At 37.3% G+C, this 13,864-nt stretch overlaps 1 protein-coding gene across 3 annotated transcripts in view; it reads right to left on the reverse strand.

Annotated features, from left to right (window-relative positions):
• Positions 1 to 13,864, reverse strand: part of LOC150104791 (phosphatidylinositol 3,4,5-trisphosphate 3-phosphatase TPTE2-like) — a 332,531-nt gene that overhangs the window by 124,210 nt on the left and 194,457 nt on the right. For all 3 annotated transcript variants that reach the window (XM_090395969.1, XM_090395968.1, XM_090395967.1), the window contains exon 9: positions 7,631 to 7,712. In XM_090395969.1, the coding sequence (XP_090252095.1) occupies positions 7,631 to 7,712 (82 nt within the window). The remainder of the gene's footprint in view (positions 1 to 7,630; positions 7,713 to 13,864) is intronic.

Below are 13,864 nucleotides of genomic sequence, written 5' to 3' on the forward strand. Positions count from 1 at the left end.
AACTCTCTTACTTCAAGGTGAAACACAGCTAATGTAGTTTGCATTATGTGGAAAAATATAATTTTTCTCTTCTCTCAATTTATCAGCAGAACCTGTTTTAGTTTCTGCAGCAAACTTTTTTTCCTCATTTTTATTAATTTTATATAAATAGGTATGCGTATTCTTTTTGTAGCGCATTTATTTACTGACACTTTAGCCTTATTTTTCACATTTCTTCCTTGAAGGTTGTTTTCTAAGTTTTATTACTTTTTTTTCTTTTTTTTGTTAAAGCTTGCTTCTCATCATCAAATTCCTGATTATGGTTTATTAGCATAAGGACATACTGCACTAAAGCAAAAGTTATCGAAGGTAACAATAAGTAGTAATAAAGTGATAAATTAGTACATAGTATGTACTGTACAAAAAAGCAAATTTTAAATATTTATAAATTAAGCAATTCAGTATCTACGCAAAAATAGAATTCATAATCATATGTGCTTAATTCTTTGTAAAAAGTTAAACATATCATGCAAGTTGTCCGAGTTTGGTAACATCTGCTTGGGTGTATATATGGCTCAGCTAGATCAGTAAATAAGAATGTATAAGATGACTCACAACAACGCCTAGTAAAAACAACTTCCTCTTCTGTTTCTGCAAATTACTAGACTGCAAATGTTTAATTAAGGCTGAAGCCTTCACCTTGTGCAATTTGTCAGTGCTTCTTGCCACGAAGACTATCACTGGATAATTAGATTTGTTTATGTATGTTGTCTGAAGTCTGTGTATGGGATTGTCAAATAGGACTTGGGAAAAGTATGAGCTGATCTCACAGTTGCAATCTCATTTTCTTTAGTTCCAAGGTGGCTGGGAATCTAGCACAATCGAACATCAAAATTAAGGATCTTCATTTTGTACAACAGCTGTAAAAGCTCACAAAACACTGGATATGGATTATACACAGGAGACTGTCTTAATTTGCATAATGAATGGTTGCAGGATGGAGTAAAAACCTGCCAAGGAAGAATACTGTTCTGCTTGACGTAGGTAATATTGTCAACATTCATGCCATTAGTTTGTATAATCTCTAACATGAATACCAAAGTGACGAATGACAGTCTGATATGTATGATATTGAGCTTACCAATGCAAAGAAAAGATACTAATCCAAGTAGGATGGCTCTGAAAGAGAATATTTTTTAGCGCACAGGCTTTGATAAAAACAGGAGCTGTTTTTGTCAAAGTGATTTTGGGAATAGGTAAGAGACAACTGTTTTTTTTTGTGTAAGCAATAGAGCAGGTTCATTTGCTTCGACATAAAGACTTTGAATGGGTGATGTCATGTAAAAGGCACCAGTAGCTATTCGTATAACCTGATGGTGGATAGGGTCCGAGCATTGGAGTGTGCTCTCCCTTACAGAACTGTAAACCTGAGATCCATAATCAAGCTCCGACCATACAAGTACACAATAAAGGCAGAGCAAGGAACATAAATCAGCATCCTATTCTGTAGACAGAGTGCAAAGGAAAGTCAATGCTTTTTTTTTTCATTTGTCCCTAAGTTCACAAATTGGTAAAGAATGTAAGCTTTCTGTCAAAGATGAGTCACAAGAACTTGGCCTCTGGTGGAATAATACTTTCATTCTTAAATCAGATCTGATTGAGGAACACGTTTTTGGAAAAAAATATACAAAGTTTTTCCTGCTGAAAACCTAATCCCATTACTAAGAGTCCATGACAACTAATTACTTTAAGTCAGTGGTGAGGTATAAGGGGCTCACCCAAGTCCTTTGTTAAATTTTTCTCAAATTTGAGAGTCCCTTGTTCTTCTTGTTTACTTTTTTATTTTTTCAAAAAAAAAAAAACATACTTTTTTGAAATATATTAAGCGACAAACTCATAAGGTAACCTAACAAAGTGATTTTATTAAATAAAATATTATAGTTACTGTTACTACCATTTTACAAATAAGAATTCACTTTTGGTAATCCATATAAATAAATAGGACTATAAAATAATGCCTCTTGATTGGTACCATTGATTATCATTTGAAGTATAAAAACAAAAGAGAAATATAACGTACTTCAATATTATTGTGTTTAGATAATATTTATTTATTATTTATAGATTGTTTGTCATAAAAACTTCTATCGCAAATAAAATAAATTTATTTTGTTTATAAAAAATGCAGAATATGTGCGATTATAAAAGATTTTATTCTTGTGTAGCTCAGTGGATGCGACGTTTGCACACCACGGCACTTGACCGTATGAAGGAAGACTTCTTAGTTTCAAATCTAGTTGGTGACTAGAAGAAATTTTTCTAAGTCTTTTTTTGAACCGGTTCCCGAGTTAGGCGATCTCTAGCATGGTCAAGCGGGTTTTTTCATCCCAGAAACTCTGGTTTTTCGTCCAGTAAAATCGAGAAAATCGACCGTAGAACTTACATTATTTCAGAGATTAAAGTGTTGGGGTTAGGGACCACGAGATGGCAGCACTTGTTGAGCCATCTCTCTCTTCACTGCATGCCACTTAATTAGTGATAGCCTTGGGACAGCTATCTCTGATTGGGTACCAGTGGAGATTGAACTGCGCACTCAGTCTCCAAAAGTTAGATAGGGCTAAAATGGCCTCGCCTATTCCCTATATACGGGAATAAAAAGGCGTTAGCTAGTTTTTTTTTTTTTTTATATATATTTTGATAGTTAAAAAATGTTTTTCTTATGTAAGATAAATTAACACAGATGATTGTGTGCAAATATTTCATGTTTAGATCATGAAATATTTGTTTAAAAATGATAGCCTTTACAGGTTGATTGTCCCCTCATAGTTTTTGATTGGCATTTGTACACAAGCTGTATTAATAAAAGTTTTTGTGTGAAATACAGCTTTTTTTTTTTTTTTTTGCTCGATGATGCGAGCCCTTTATTAAAATTTCCATAGCTCACCACTGCTTGAAGTTGTCTTTCAATTATCCTCATATTATAAAAATGACAGTAAATTGTGAAATCGACATAAAGAGCATTGCTTAGTGTGCAAGGAAGCTGATCAGTAGAAGAGCTTTTTTTAATTCCTCCTTAATGAAAGGCTAACTCTAATGCTCTAGCATGCTGGGAGAAAAATTTAGCTGCTGTTTCTCTTTCGATATTAAAATTTCAGGAAGACAGCAAATTGTTTCAGAGATTCTAGCAACATTATCTTCCCAAGTGTCTGCAATATATTGTTTCAGGATTGCCAACAACACATCCACATTATGTTCCAGGGATGACAAACTGCGTGTTCTATATCTAAATTTCATTTTCCGAATTTTAGTCGAAAGGTATCATATCTTATTACTAAAATACTCTGGATTAGAGATAGACGTTTAAAGTCTTTTCACTTGGTTCAACACCTTTCAACACATATCTTAATCCAGAGTATTTTAGTAATAAGGTGCAACACCTTCCTTTTGACTACTTATATATGGGAAATATGACTTCTGCACTACTTCAACCTTGGCATCTCTTCTGGGATCTGGCTCCCACTGATAAGACCTCAATAAAAGTTGAAACCGGTCTGGATAGTGGCCCTTTCCATAATGCATAGCATTATACATGTCCATAAGGATGTGTGTCTTGCATTATGGGATACTAAAGCAATTGATGTGAAGTCATTAGCCTCTATATATACAAGTAGACCAATTGTTAAGTTATTTCATGTGGAAACTTTGTTTGCTTATGCTTGGATAAAGGATGAAACCAAGAATATACCGTATTTTTCCATGTATAAGACAATACTTTTTTCTAAAATTTTTAGACCAAAAATTGGGGGTCATCTTATACATGGGGGGGGGGGGGGGGGGCAGTTGAGAGACCAGCAGTTGCTGGCGAAATTGCCAGTACCTTGTCTCCATGAACAGACTTCTGCCAATCACTAGCCTTTGTAAACTCTGTCCATTGACGTCATTAAAACGTTCATTGACAACCACGCGATATTGCGTGATGAGAGTTCTCACCGGGCGGCCGATCACGCGTTATCGTGTGGACGTCGATATCAAGTTTCTAAGCGGAATAGTATAGTGGCCACAGCGAAACGGCGCGTAATATTTATATTGGCCACTAGGGAAGGGATCGACTTTCGTGGAGTGGAGATGGCCGCCAGCCATTGTCTATTGTTTATGTTAGCCAGTGTGCACAGCGGCAGCGTTTGGACAAGGCGACGACGCGACGATTTTATTTAGTTATTAATTGATTTAGCGTGCTTGAAGTTTGGTTTTTATTTATTTTGAGTATTGTTTTTGTTTTGTTTTTTTAGTAAGTTCCCTATAAATGTTGATTTTTGATAATTATTTTTTTCTATTTGTACATTATTTTTAAAAATTCTATGTGATTATAAAAGACTGATAATTAAAGTTATAATTATTATATTTAAATGTTTTTTATTTGTAAAATATATAACTTATTTGACCGAATTACATATCACGCGATATCGCGTAATAGATATTTAGAGTACATAAATCCTATGTACATAACAATAAAAGCATATAAATAATATATTTAACTTATTTTGAGCACAATAAAAACTAAATAAAAAAAATTTAGCCACCACACGAAATTCCAATTTTCAGCTTGGCAATGAACGTGTTAACCGCTGATTCTGAATAAACCAATCAAAACTCTGAAAGCATTCATATGTCTGCAACTCATTAGCAGGGTAAGTTAATGCATTAATATTCTGAGCACTAGCCCATAAAAATGTCTGAAAATAAAAACAATTGTCATATTCTTCAAAATTCAAGTTAAAAGTTATCATCAATATGCAAAAGAACATAGAAATAAAGCTTCAGAGAGACAGTTCGGACCTCCTCCCACTGAGTGTATGATTAGACAGTGGAGAAAACAGAACTACTCAAGATGCCAAAAAAGGAGAGGGCTTTAAGAGCAAAACAAGCAAAATGGCCAAACTTGGAGCAGAGGCTTAAGACTTGGATTATAGAGCAGCACCAGCATGGGATATGTGTCAACCAAGCTTATTCAATATGAGGCACAAGGGTTTGCAAGAGAAATGAACATTGTTGATTTCACAGGAAAGGCAAAATGGTGCTTCAACTTCATGAGGAGAGCCATGAGAACAGGAATGAAGTTATCCAAGAAAATGCATCTTAAATGCATCTTAATATGTATCTTAAAAATATTACCTAGTTACTAAATATACTTTGAATATTTTAAAAAATATCAAATGTGTTCTGTTTTATGTTTAAATATTGATTTCTTAATTTTGGGTTCAAAAAAGTAGGGTTCGTCTTATACATGGGGACATCTTATACACAGAAAAATACATATGGTATGATCTTGCAAAGTCACTCAGTAATATTTGGTTTGCTACATTTACCTCCCTACATTAGTACAAGTCACCTTCCACAGTTATTTCTCTTTTTATTTGCAGCATAGCAAAAAACTCTTTAGGACTTCTTTTGGCATCATGTGATGAGGAGGGCCATGAACTACTTTTCTCTCATAATTAGTTTTGACCTTCCTTACTATACACATATCACCCTTCTTACCTGTACATTGTATTGCTCATAGGCATGATGAACAACTTTTCTTTATAATTCCTCTCTATCTTTTTTTTTTGTCAGAAACTCTGCTTAATGATCCTATTCATCCATTCACCTTCCACCCAATTTATCCTCCTGACTCTGAGTACACAGTCTGATACTGTTTTCTTCTAACATCCCTTGAACCCTCTCATGAACAACAAGTTAACTCTTCAGCCTGTCAATCATATATATGACATAAGGGATACACCATATGTTATATAAAATAAATAATAACATCCCTTCTTAATGGAAAATTCTACACATCTGGCAATCTCCCAAACCATGGCTACACGATCACTTTCCAGAAGTAGAGGCTGCATAGCTAGATATTGATAACTGTTAAGTTCTCTGATGCTATGATCAGATCCGGCACTCTTGAAACTAATGTTCTCCATTACATGCTTTCTCAAGTAATTTTCTCTCTCAGCAGCTGTATAAATTCCATTTCCTTCCCTCCCTATGATCATTTCTGCTCACAGTATGTCCCTGTAGTTGAAATCCACCATAATAATGACTCAATCTGCATTCAGTCCTAATTTGTTAATGCATGTCTTCTACATTTTCCCTTGTACCCCTTGGATTATAACAGAAACCAGTTATATATTTCATCCTGTTGGCCTCTCACTCCAGGTGGTCTCAAATTAACTGTCCACTCCATGTCTTTCTCCTGATAAACTTACACTTTTTGGCTTCAATTCCTCTACTATTGTTAGCAACACCTCCCCCCCCCATCTTGTTCCTTCTTTCCTCTCTGAAGACACTATGTTCTTTGCATTCTATTCCTATGATTATATCATCCTTGATCAATCAAGCCACACTAAAGCCTGTAACTTTTAAGCTAAGTTGAGCTAACCAATGCCAAAACTATTCATCTTTATTCTGAATACTTCTGGCATTAGTACATATGAACTGTAATATCCTGTTCAATCACTGCCTCCCTTACACCTTTTGTTGCTAACCTCACTAAACTTAACCTGGAGTGCTATATTTAACATCATGTGATCACTCTCCCACTCAGTAGTCTCTAGGTTGCCTAGACCCATGCTCACCTGCATCTCTCCTAAACATTCTAGATTCCCTGACACTATGCCTTCTGAACTCTCACTGACCAACATTTTCTCAAGACTCATGATCCCAAATCCATTCAAATATAAGCCATCCACCTCATAAATCCCTCTTTCCAAACTCGCACAACACAACCAAAAATTCCACACCATTCCTCCTGCACCATCTGAATTGTGATCATAACAGCTTTCTCGGGTCACTTCTACAACACTACAACTGACAACAGGATCACAACTTTTACTTTGTTTTTTTTTTCCTTTCATGTATAGCAACTCTTTCATATCTTCTTGCATGATACACTTATCACCTGTTAAACCATTTGTTCCAGCCAAAATAAACATCTTTCATCCTCACTCTCTGCATCTCCTTACAGCATTGCTAACATCCTTAATCTCAGCAGCAGGAAATCATTTCATCACACTCTCTGCAAGCACTCTTATCAGTAATTCACAATACAAAATTCAATCCTTAGTTTCATGCTTTTGGCTCTTTCTTACTTTTTCCATCAAGGCATTTCTCCAACCACTCAATCTCATGTTTTGTTCTCCGAAATATTCCACATAAGCACACTATCTTATCCATTATCACCTCGTCATTCTTGTCATTTCTTCAACCCCCCCCCCCTTGTCTACCTCCCACACACCACCACCATTTCTCCTCTCCAAATTCTTATGTAATTGCACTGCTAAAAGCCAACTCTTCACTCAACTTGTCATAATCATCACTTGCTTTATAAAACTGTAGAAGTATTATCAGCTGTATATAAAAATTTCAAACCTAACTTAAGTTTTCGTGAATAGAAAACTGTTGTATTACCATGCAGAAACAATATTCTTCTGTATACAAATTACATTAAGATGAAGGCTAATGCAGGTCCTTGTATTTCTAACATGTTGAATTTTGAAAACTTCTGTGAAGGAAGATCTACACAATATTTTGAGTTTACATTTTATTAAGTAAGCAGAACTTCAGAGCAAGAGCATAATGACAACAAGCTAAACAATTTACTTACTTTACAAGAGGCACATTGTGGTCATCGATTATATACCTTTCTACACGTCCATGAAAGTAGGTATCATCATAAGTTCTTTCACCTTTAAAGAAAGCAAAAGTAACTAGGATGTGAAATACAATCCAGTAGCTAAGGCAAAATCAATAGGCATTAAATTGTAAAAACAATATAAGAAGCTAATCATATCACAAAATATCAGTAATACAGACTATGGATAAATTATCAGTTATATCTAAATTGATACAATAATTATATTACCAACACACCTCCAAGGAATCAAAAGTCATGGTAGAAGGTTACACTTGCATGCACAGCTCATCATACCTCAACTTAAATACATTCACGTCCCTGCATTCACCACGCTCTAAGGCAATGAATTCCAATCACCAGCCACTCTACATGCAAAAAAATCTACTCCTCACACCCACCTTATACAGTTTCCAGGGTGAGCCTCTCATTTTCCTGGTCTCATGATATTCTATGAAAAATCTCATCATCATCATGCCTATCAAAGATTCAGGCCTAGAGTGGCCTGTTCCAGCCTTAGAAGTTATCATTGAATCTTTTAAGAAAATGTTCTGGTTTCTTTTTCCTAATGGCTTGTACTTTAAGCTTGGCTTGATAATCTTTCTGTTTCCATTTTTTGAACACAATTCCATTCATTTATGTTTATATTTTTTTATTTTTTCTATTACTGATTCCTGGTTTAATTCTTTCATAATTTCTTCGTTTCTTTTGTAATCAAATAGAGTATACTTTGCAGTTTTTCTCATCAACTTCATTTCAGCTGTTATTAATCTTTATCTTTTTTTTTTTGTTTTATTGTCCAGATTTCACTTCCATACAATACGACTGGTAGGGCTAATGTATTGTATACTTTTAGTCTAGTTTGTTTTTGAACTAGGTTTGGTTTAAATATAGAATTAATTACACCTGTTATTTTTAAATATTTTGAAATTTTTAGGTTTATATCTTTTTCGTTATCTCAGGGGCTCATTTTAGTGAGTATGGGCGTGGCAAACCAGAGGTACCTGATGCTGGACCATGCCTTACTTCATGTAACATACATCTGTTATATTATCTGTAGACTGGTCCCTCCTCCTCTTTCTTCTTGCTCCTTCCTCCGAGTGCTATTAGAGTATTCGAGGGCTGGGGATGAATCTTTCCTATTCTGCTGTGTTATTTCGTCTTATGCAAACAGGGTAGTGCTAACAGGGCATTACCAAACACTAACATGGTCAGGTCATCAAACAATGGTCATACCGCATCGTCCGTCGTGCAGGTTACCAAGGGATGCGTTCAGGTTTTAGGCAGAGGGACCCGTTCGAAAAATATGTTACAGTCTCCCTTAGACACCACTCCTCAGAACTCTGCTAGAGGAATCCCTGTCAATGGGCCCGCTACCTGTTTGGGGAGGTGTTTAGGGGCAGTGCAAAGAAATGGTTCTGCAAAAGGATGGAAATGGCAATGACAACGGCACCAGACTATGGCTTTAGGCAAGCAACTGGAACATCCTCTCTCTGACAGGGAAGGAGAAGGAACAGGTTGAGGAAGCCAAGCGCTACCAACCAGATTTAGTCGGGCTTTCTTCGACCAAGAGGAGAGGCCTTGGAACTGTTGACCTGGATGAGGGGTGGAAGCTCTACTACTCTGGTGTGAGCCCAACAATGTCTACTCAGGCAGGTGTGGGGGATACTCACAAGCCCCTGGCTGTCAGACTGTGTTGCTGAGTGGATCCCATTGTGGGGATGGGGGTGTGTGTGTGTTAAAGCTCCAGATGAAAAACCACAACTTGGTTGTGGTGCAAGCCTATGCACCTAATCTGGAGTCAGAATACTCTGCCTTCCTAGAGAAAGTGGATGCTGCCTTTGACAGGGGTGGCAGACATGAAATCAGTCCTGCTAATGGGAGACTTCAATGCACATGTTGAAACAGATGGCCAGATGTGGAGGGTGTGGTTGGGAGGAACAGAGACCCGACCTTAACGCGAATGGGTTGAAATTATTGGACTTCTGCTGTACTAACAGCTTGTCCATAATGAATACCTTCTTCCAGCACCGAGAAGTCCATAAGTATACCTGGTAAAGGGATACACTTGGACAAAGGTCTTTAATTGACTTATTTATAGTCTTAGCAGACCTATTTTCCTCAGTGCTGGATGTTTATGTGAAGAAAGGGACAGAACTGTCAACTGACCACCACCTTGTCTGCACTCTATGGCTTCAGAAACCAGATGCTACCAATCAACGTTGGTAGGCCTAAGCAGCTATACCGCACGAAATGGGAGGCTTGGAAAATGAGGCTGTGAGGAACAATTTTGCAGATGACATTTCCTCCAGGTTCAAAGAGATTTCTGAGCATACTGCAGATGTTGAGGAGGAGTGGGAGCTGTTCAGAACTGCTGTCACTGCCTCTGCACTCTCATGCTGTGGCAGAAAGCGGCTCAGAGTGGCAATGGGCAATGAGAAAAGGACACCTTGGTGGAACCAAGAGGTCCAAAAAGCTGTCCAGGCAAAAAAGGAGGCCTACCTAACATGGCTTAAGGTCAAGTCACCTGAGGTGTGTTTCCGGTATACTGAGGCACGAAAAGCTGCTGCTGAGGCAGTAAAGACAACAAAGCAGAAAGCTTGGGAATCCTTTGGAGAAAGATTAGCCTCATCCTATGCAAACAAAGTATTCCGGCAGACCAACCGCCGCCTTCGAGGGAGAAAATCATGCACAGCAAGGGCAATTAAGACCTCTGATGGTGCACTTTTAACAACCGAGAAGGATATCCTCCACAGATGGAGGGAATACTTTGAGAGTCTTCTTAACTCAGGTGGCCCAGCAGTTGTGGACATCCAAGAGGTGCAGATCGGGGTGATGACTAGTCTCACAGCAGAAGAGGTCCATTTAGCAATAAAATTGCTAAAATCGGGCAAGGCTGCTGGTGATGATGAAATTCGGCCCGAAATGCTAAAAGACTTAAATTGAGATGGAATTCTTTGGCTGACTCGAGTGTGTCAGGCTGCTTGGATATCTGGGTGAGCACCAAAGCAATAATGGCAGACAGGCATAATAATACCAGTCTTCAAGAAGGGAAACCAGAGAGAGATTGCAGCAACTATCATGGCATCTCTCTCTGCTCAGCCTGCCTGGGAAAGTATATGCTAGGTGCTTGGAAAGAAGGTGCAGGAGTATAGTTGAGTCAAATTACAGAAAGAACAATGTGGCTTTCATCCTGGTAGAAGCACAACTGACCAAATCTTCACTTTAAGGCCAGTCTTTGAGAAATCTTGGAAATATGCCAAGTCCACAAAACATGTCTACACATGTTTTGTGGACTTGGAGAAGGCATATGACTGGGTTCCAAGGGATAAGCTTTGGCAAGTAGTACAGGAGTACGGAGTGGATGGCCAACTATTAACTGCCATCAAGTCCCTGTATGAATGCCCAGAGTTTTGTGTCAGGGTAAACAGCACAAAGTCTGAACCTTTCACAGTCTCCATTGGCCTCTGCCAAGGGTGTGTTCTGTCACCCCCTCCTTTTCATAATATTTATGGACTGGATTGATAGGCACAGCCAAGGCAGTGAGTGTGTCAGAATTGGAAGATGTAGCATTGGACGTATGCTTTTTTGCAGATGACCTAGTTCTGCTCAGCTCTTCCACAGATGACCTCCAGCAGACCCTGGATAGGTTTGTAGAGGTTTGTGCAGAAGCTGGAATAAAGATCAATGTGGCTAAAACTGAAGCATTCGTGGTCTTTAAACTTCTCCACCTGCCCCATTCGTGGTCTCAAGACAACCATCCTAGTGCACTCTACATGTGAGTGGAGTCCCACTGGGGCAGGTGGAGAAGTTTAAAGACCACGAATGCTTCAGTTTTAGCCACACTGATCTTTATTCAGTGTGGCTAAAACTGAAGCTAAAACCTATCTCTATGTCCCACTTTCCATATTCACGAGTGATGGAAAGTGGGACGTAGAGCTAGATACTCGGATTGGCTCAGCAAGCGCAATATTGCAGGAACTTGGCCGTTCGGTGGTATTGAAGCGGGTGTTAAGCCAGAAGGCAAAGCTGGCCGTCTTCAGTACAGTCTATGTCCCCATCATCACTTATGGTTATGAGAGTTGAGTAATAACTGAAAGAATGCAGACACTAATCCAAGCGGCTGAAATGAGGTTCCTTCGAGGGGTTGCATGCTGACAAGACTCAACAGAGTCAGAAGCTCTGCAATTCGGGAAACCCTCAATACTCAACTGTTGCTTCTCCGTGTTGAGAGATCACGGTTACGTTGGTACGGACACCTGGTCAGAATGCCACAAGAAAGGCTCCCCCATCAGGCTCTCTTTGTCAAGCCAGAAGGTGGGAGACCAAGAACTCACTGGATAGATTATATCCAAAACCTTGGGTGGACACGTTTGGGAGTCCCACCAGAACACCTGAGCTTAGTGGCGGAGGATCATGACCATTGGAAGTTCCTCTTGCAGCTGCTGCCCCCACAACCCAATTAGGAAAGGTGGGCCTTGAAGATGTATATCTTTTTCATATGTAATCATACATCCTAGGTAGCTAAATGAATTCACCTGTTCTAAAATCTTGTTATCTATTACTATTTTAGTTCTTACTGGATCTTGCCCTTTAAAGGTCATAGTTTTTGATTTTTCTATTGACATTATCATTCCATAATCTTTGACCATCTCATTTAGATTTAAAATAGCTTTCTGTAAGTTATCTTCAGAATTTGTAAATATTATTTGGTTATCAGCAAAAAGGAGTGTTTAAGTTCACAGTAGGAGAAAGTTTAACACCTTGATAGAAATTTTTATTCCACTTTATTTCATTTAGGTAAATATTAAAAGGAGTTGCTGAGAGGGGACATCCCTGTCAGACTCCTTGGTTTATCTCTCTCGTATATGATAGCTCATGATTTAGTCTTATTTGTATTTGATTATTTTTATGTATACTTATGATAGCTTTTACAATATTATTTGATATTTGTCTTTCTTTTAATATGTTAAATAAAATGCTTCTTTTAACTTTGTCAAATGCTTTTTCAAAGTCAATAAAATGTAATGTGTTTCTAAATTGTATTCTCTTCTTTTCTCTATTATTAATTTTAGGCAAAAGGCCGGGTCTACATGATCGTTCTTTTCTAAATCCATTCTGTACTTCTAAAATCAGAATATTTTATTAGTTTGTTATTTAGAATTCTGCTATATATTTTGTAACAGGAATTTAGTATGCTTATGCCTCTATAGTTTTTAGGGTCATCTCTACTACTTTTTTAAAGATAGGAATCACAATTGCATTTTTCCATTCTACTGGGGAGTACTAGTTGAATAGATTTTATTTAAAAATAATAGTATTTCTTTGAACCTTGTTCCTGCATATTTATATAGTTCTGGACCTAGCTTATCCTCTCCAGGTGATTTTCCATTTCTTGTTTCTTTCAGGCTGATTTCTAATTCTTCTTTAGTTATTTCTTTTTCATCAAATGTTTGCCAGTTATCTTTTTTAAAATATTTCTGTCCACAATTTCGAAATTCTGATTTAGTGTTTAATAATAAAAATTAAATAATAAAGCAGTTCTCCTTCATAGATGCAGATTCAAATATGAATGCTTATTCAAAGAAAGTTGTGAAACTATCTTACACCAACCGAATTTAAATAGAAATGACTATGTCTCTCTCTCTCTCAAAGATCTGGGAGACTTATCTTATGTAAAAAACCATTTATCTTAATAGATTAAATTTGTTATTTCTATTATTTCCTAGCACGCAGTAACAATTGTATTTTAATAAGTGATACACCAAATGTTTTGTTTGTATTCCATTCCTATTACTGTTACAGACACTGAAGATGTATTATTAATTTTAGTACGAAATATCTGTCCTTTTACTAATTAAGATATCACTGTGGTTTTTACGTGCTGCTTTATTATATGATTCTCTATGTCGATTCTCGTAGATAGGCTTATACGTTGGTTATGCATTTCTAAATAACTTAGGGAATTGAAACAACGTAGATCCGAATATAAATTAAATAATACTTTAATAGATATTTCCGATATTTCGGCAATGTCTCATTGCCATTTTCTAAAGGAACTTACAAAAGGCAGGAGTACAACAGGCTCTAACAATATAGTAACTGGAAATGAAGATATGAAGCTATCTTTCTCCTAGAAGTCCTGATGGTGCCCTCTGGTGGGCTAAGTAGGCATTCTCGGCCGTTGGGCTGAAGGTCTGCTGATGT

The sequence above is a fragment of the Typopeltis vanoorti genome, chromosome 7 (assembly GCF_054136105.1).
Source record: "Typopeltis vanoorti isolate ZY-2024b chromosome 7, IOZ_Tvanoo_1.0, whole genome shotgun sequence".
Taxonomy (NCBI): domain Eukaryota; kingdom Metazoa; phylum Arthropoda; class Arachnida; order Uropygi; family Thelyphonidae; genus Typopeltis; species Typopeltis vanoorti.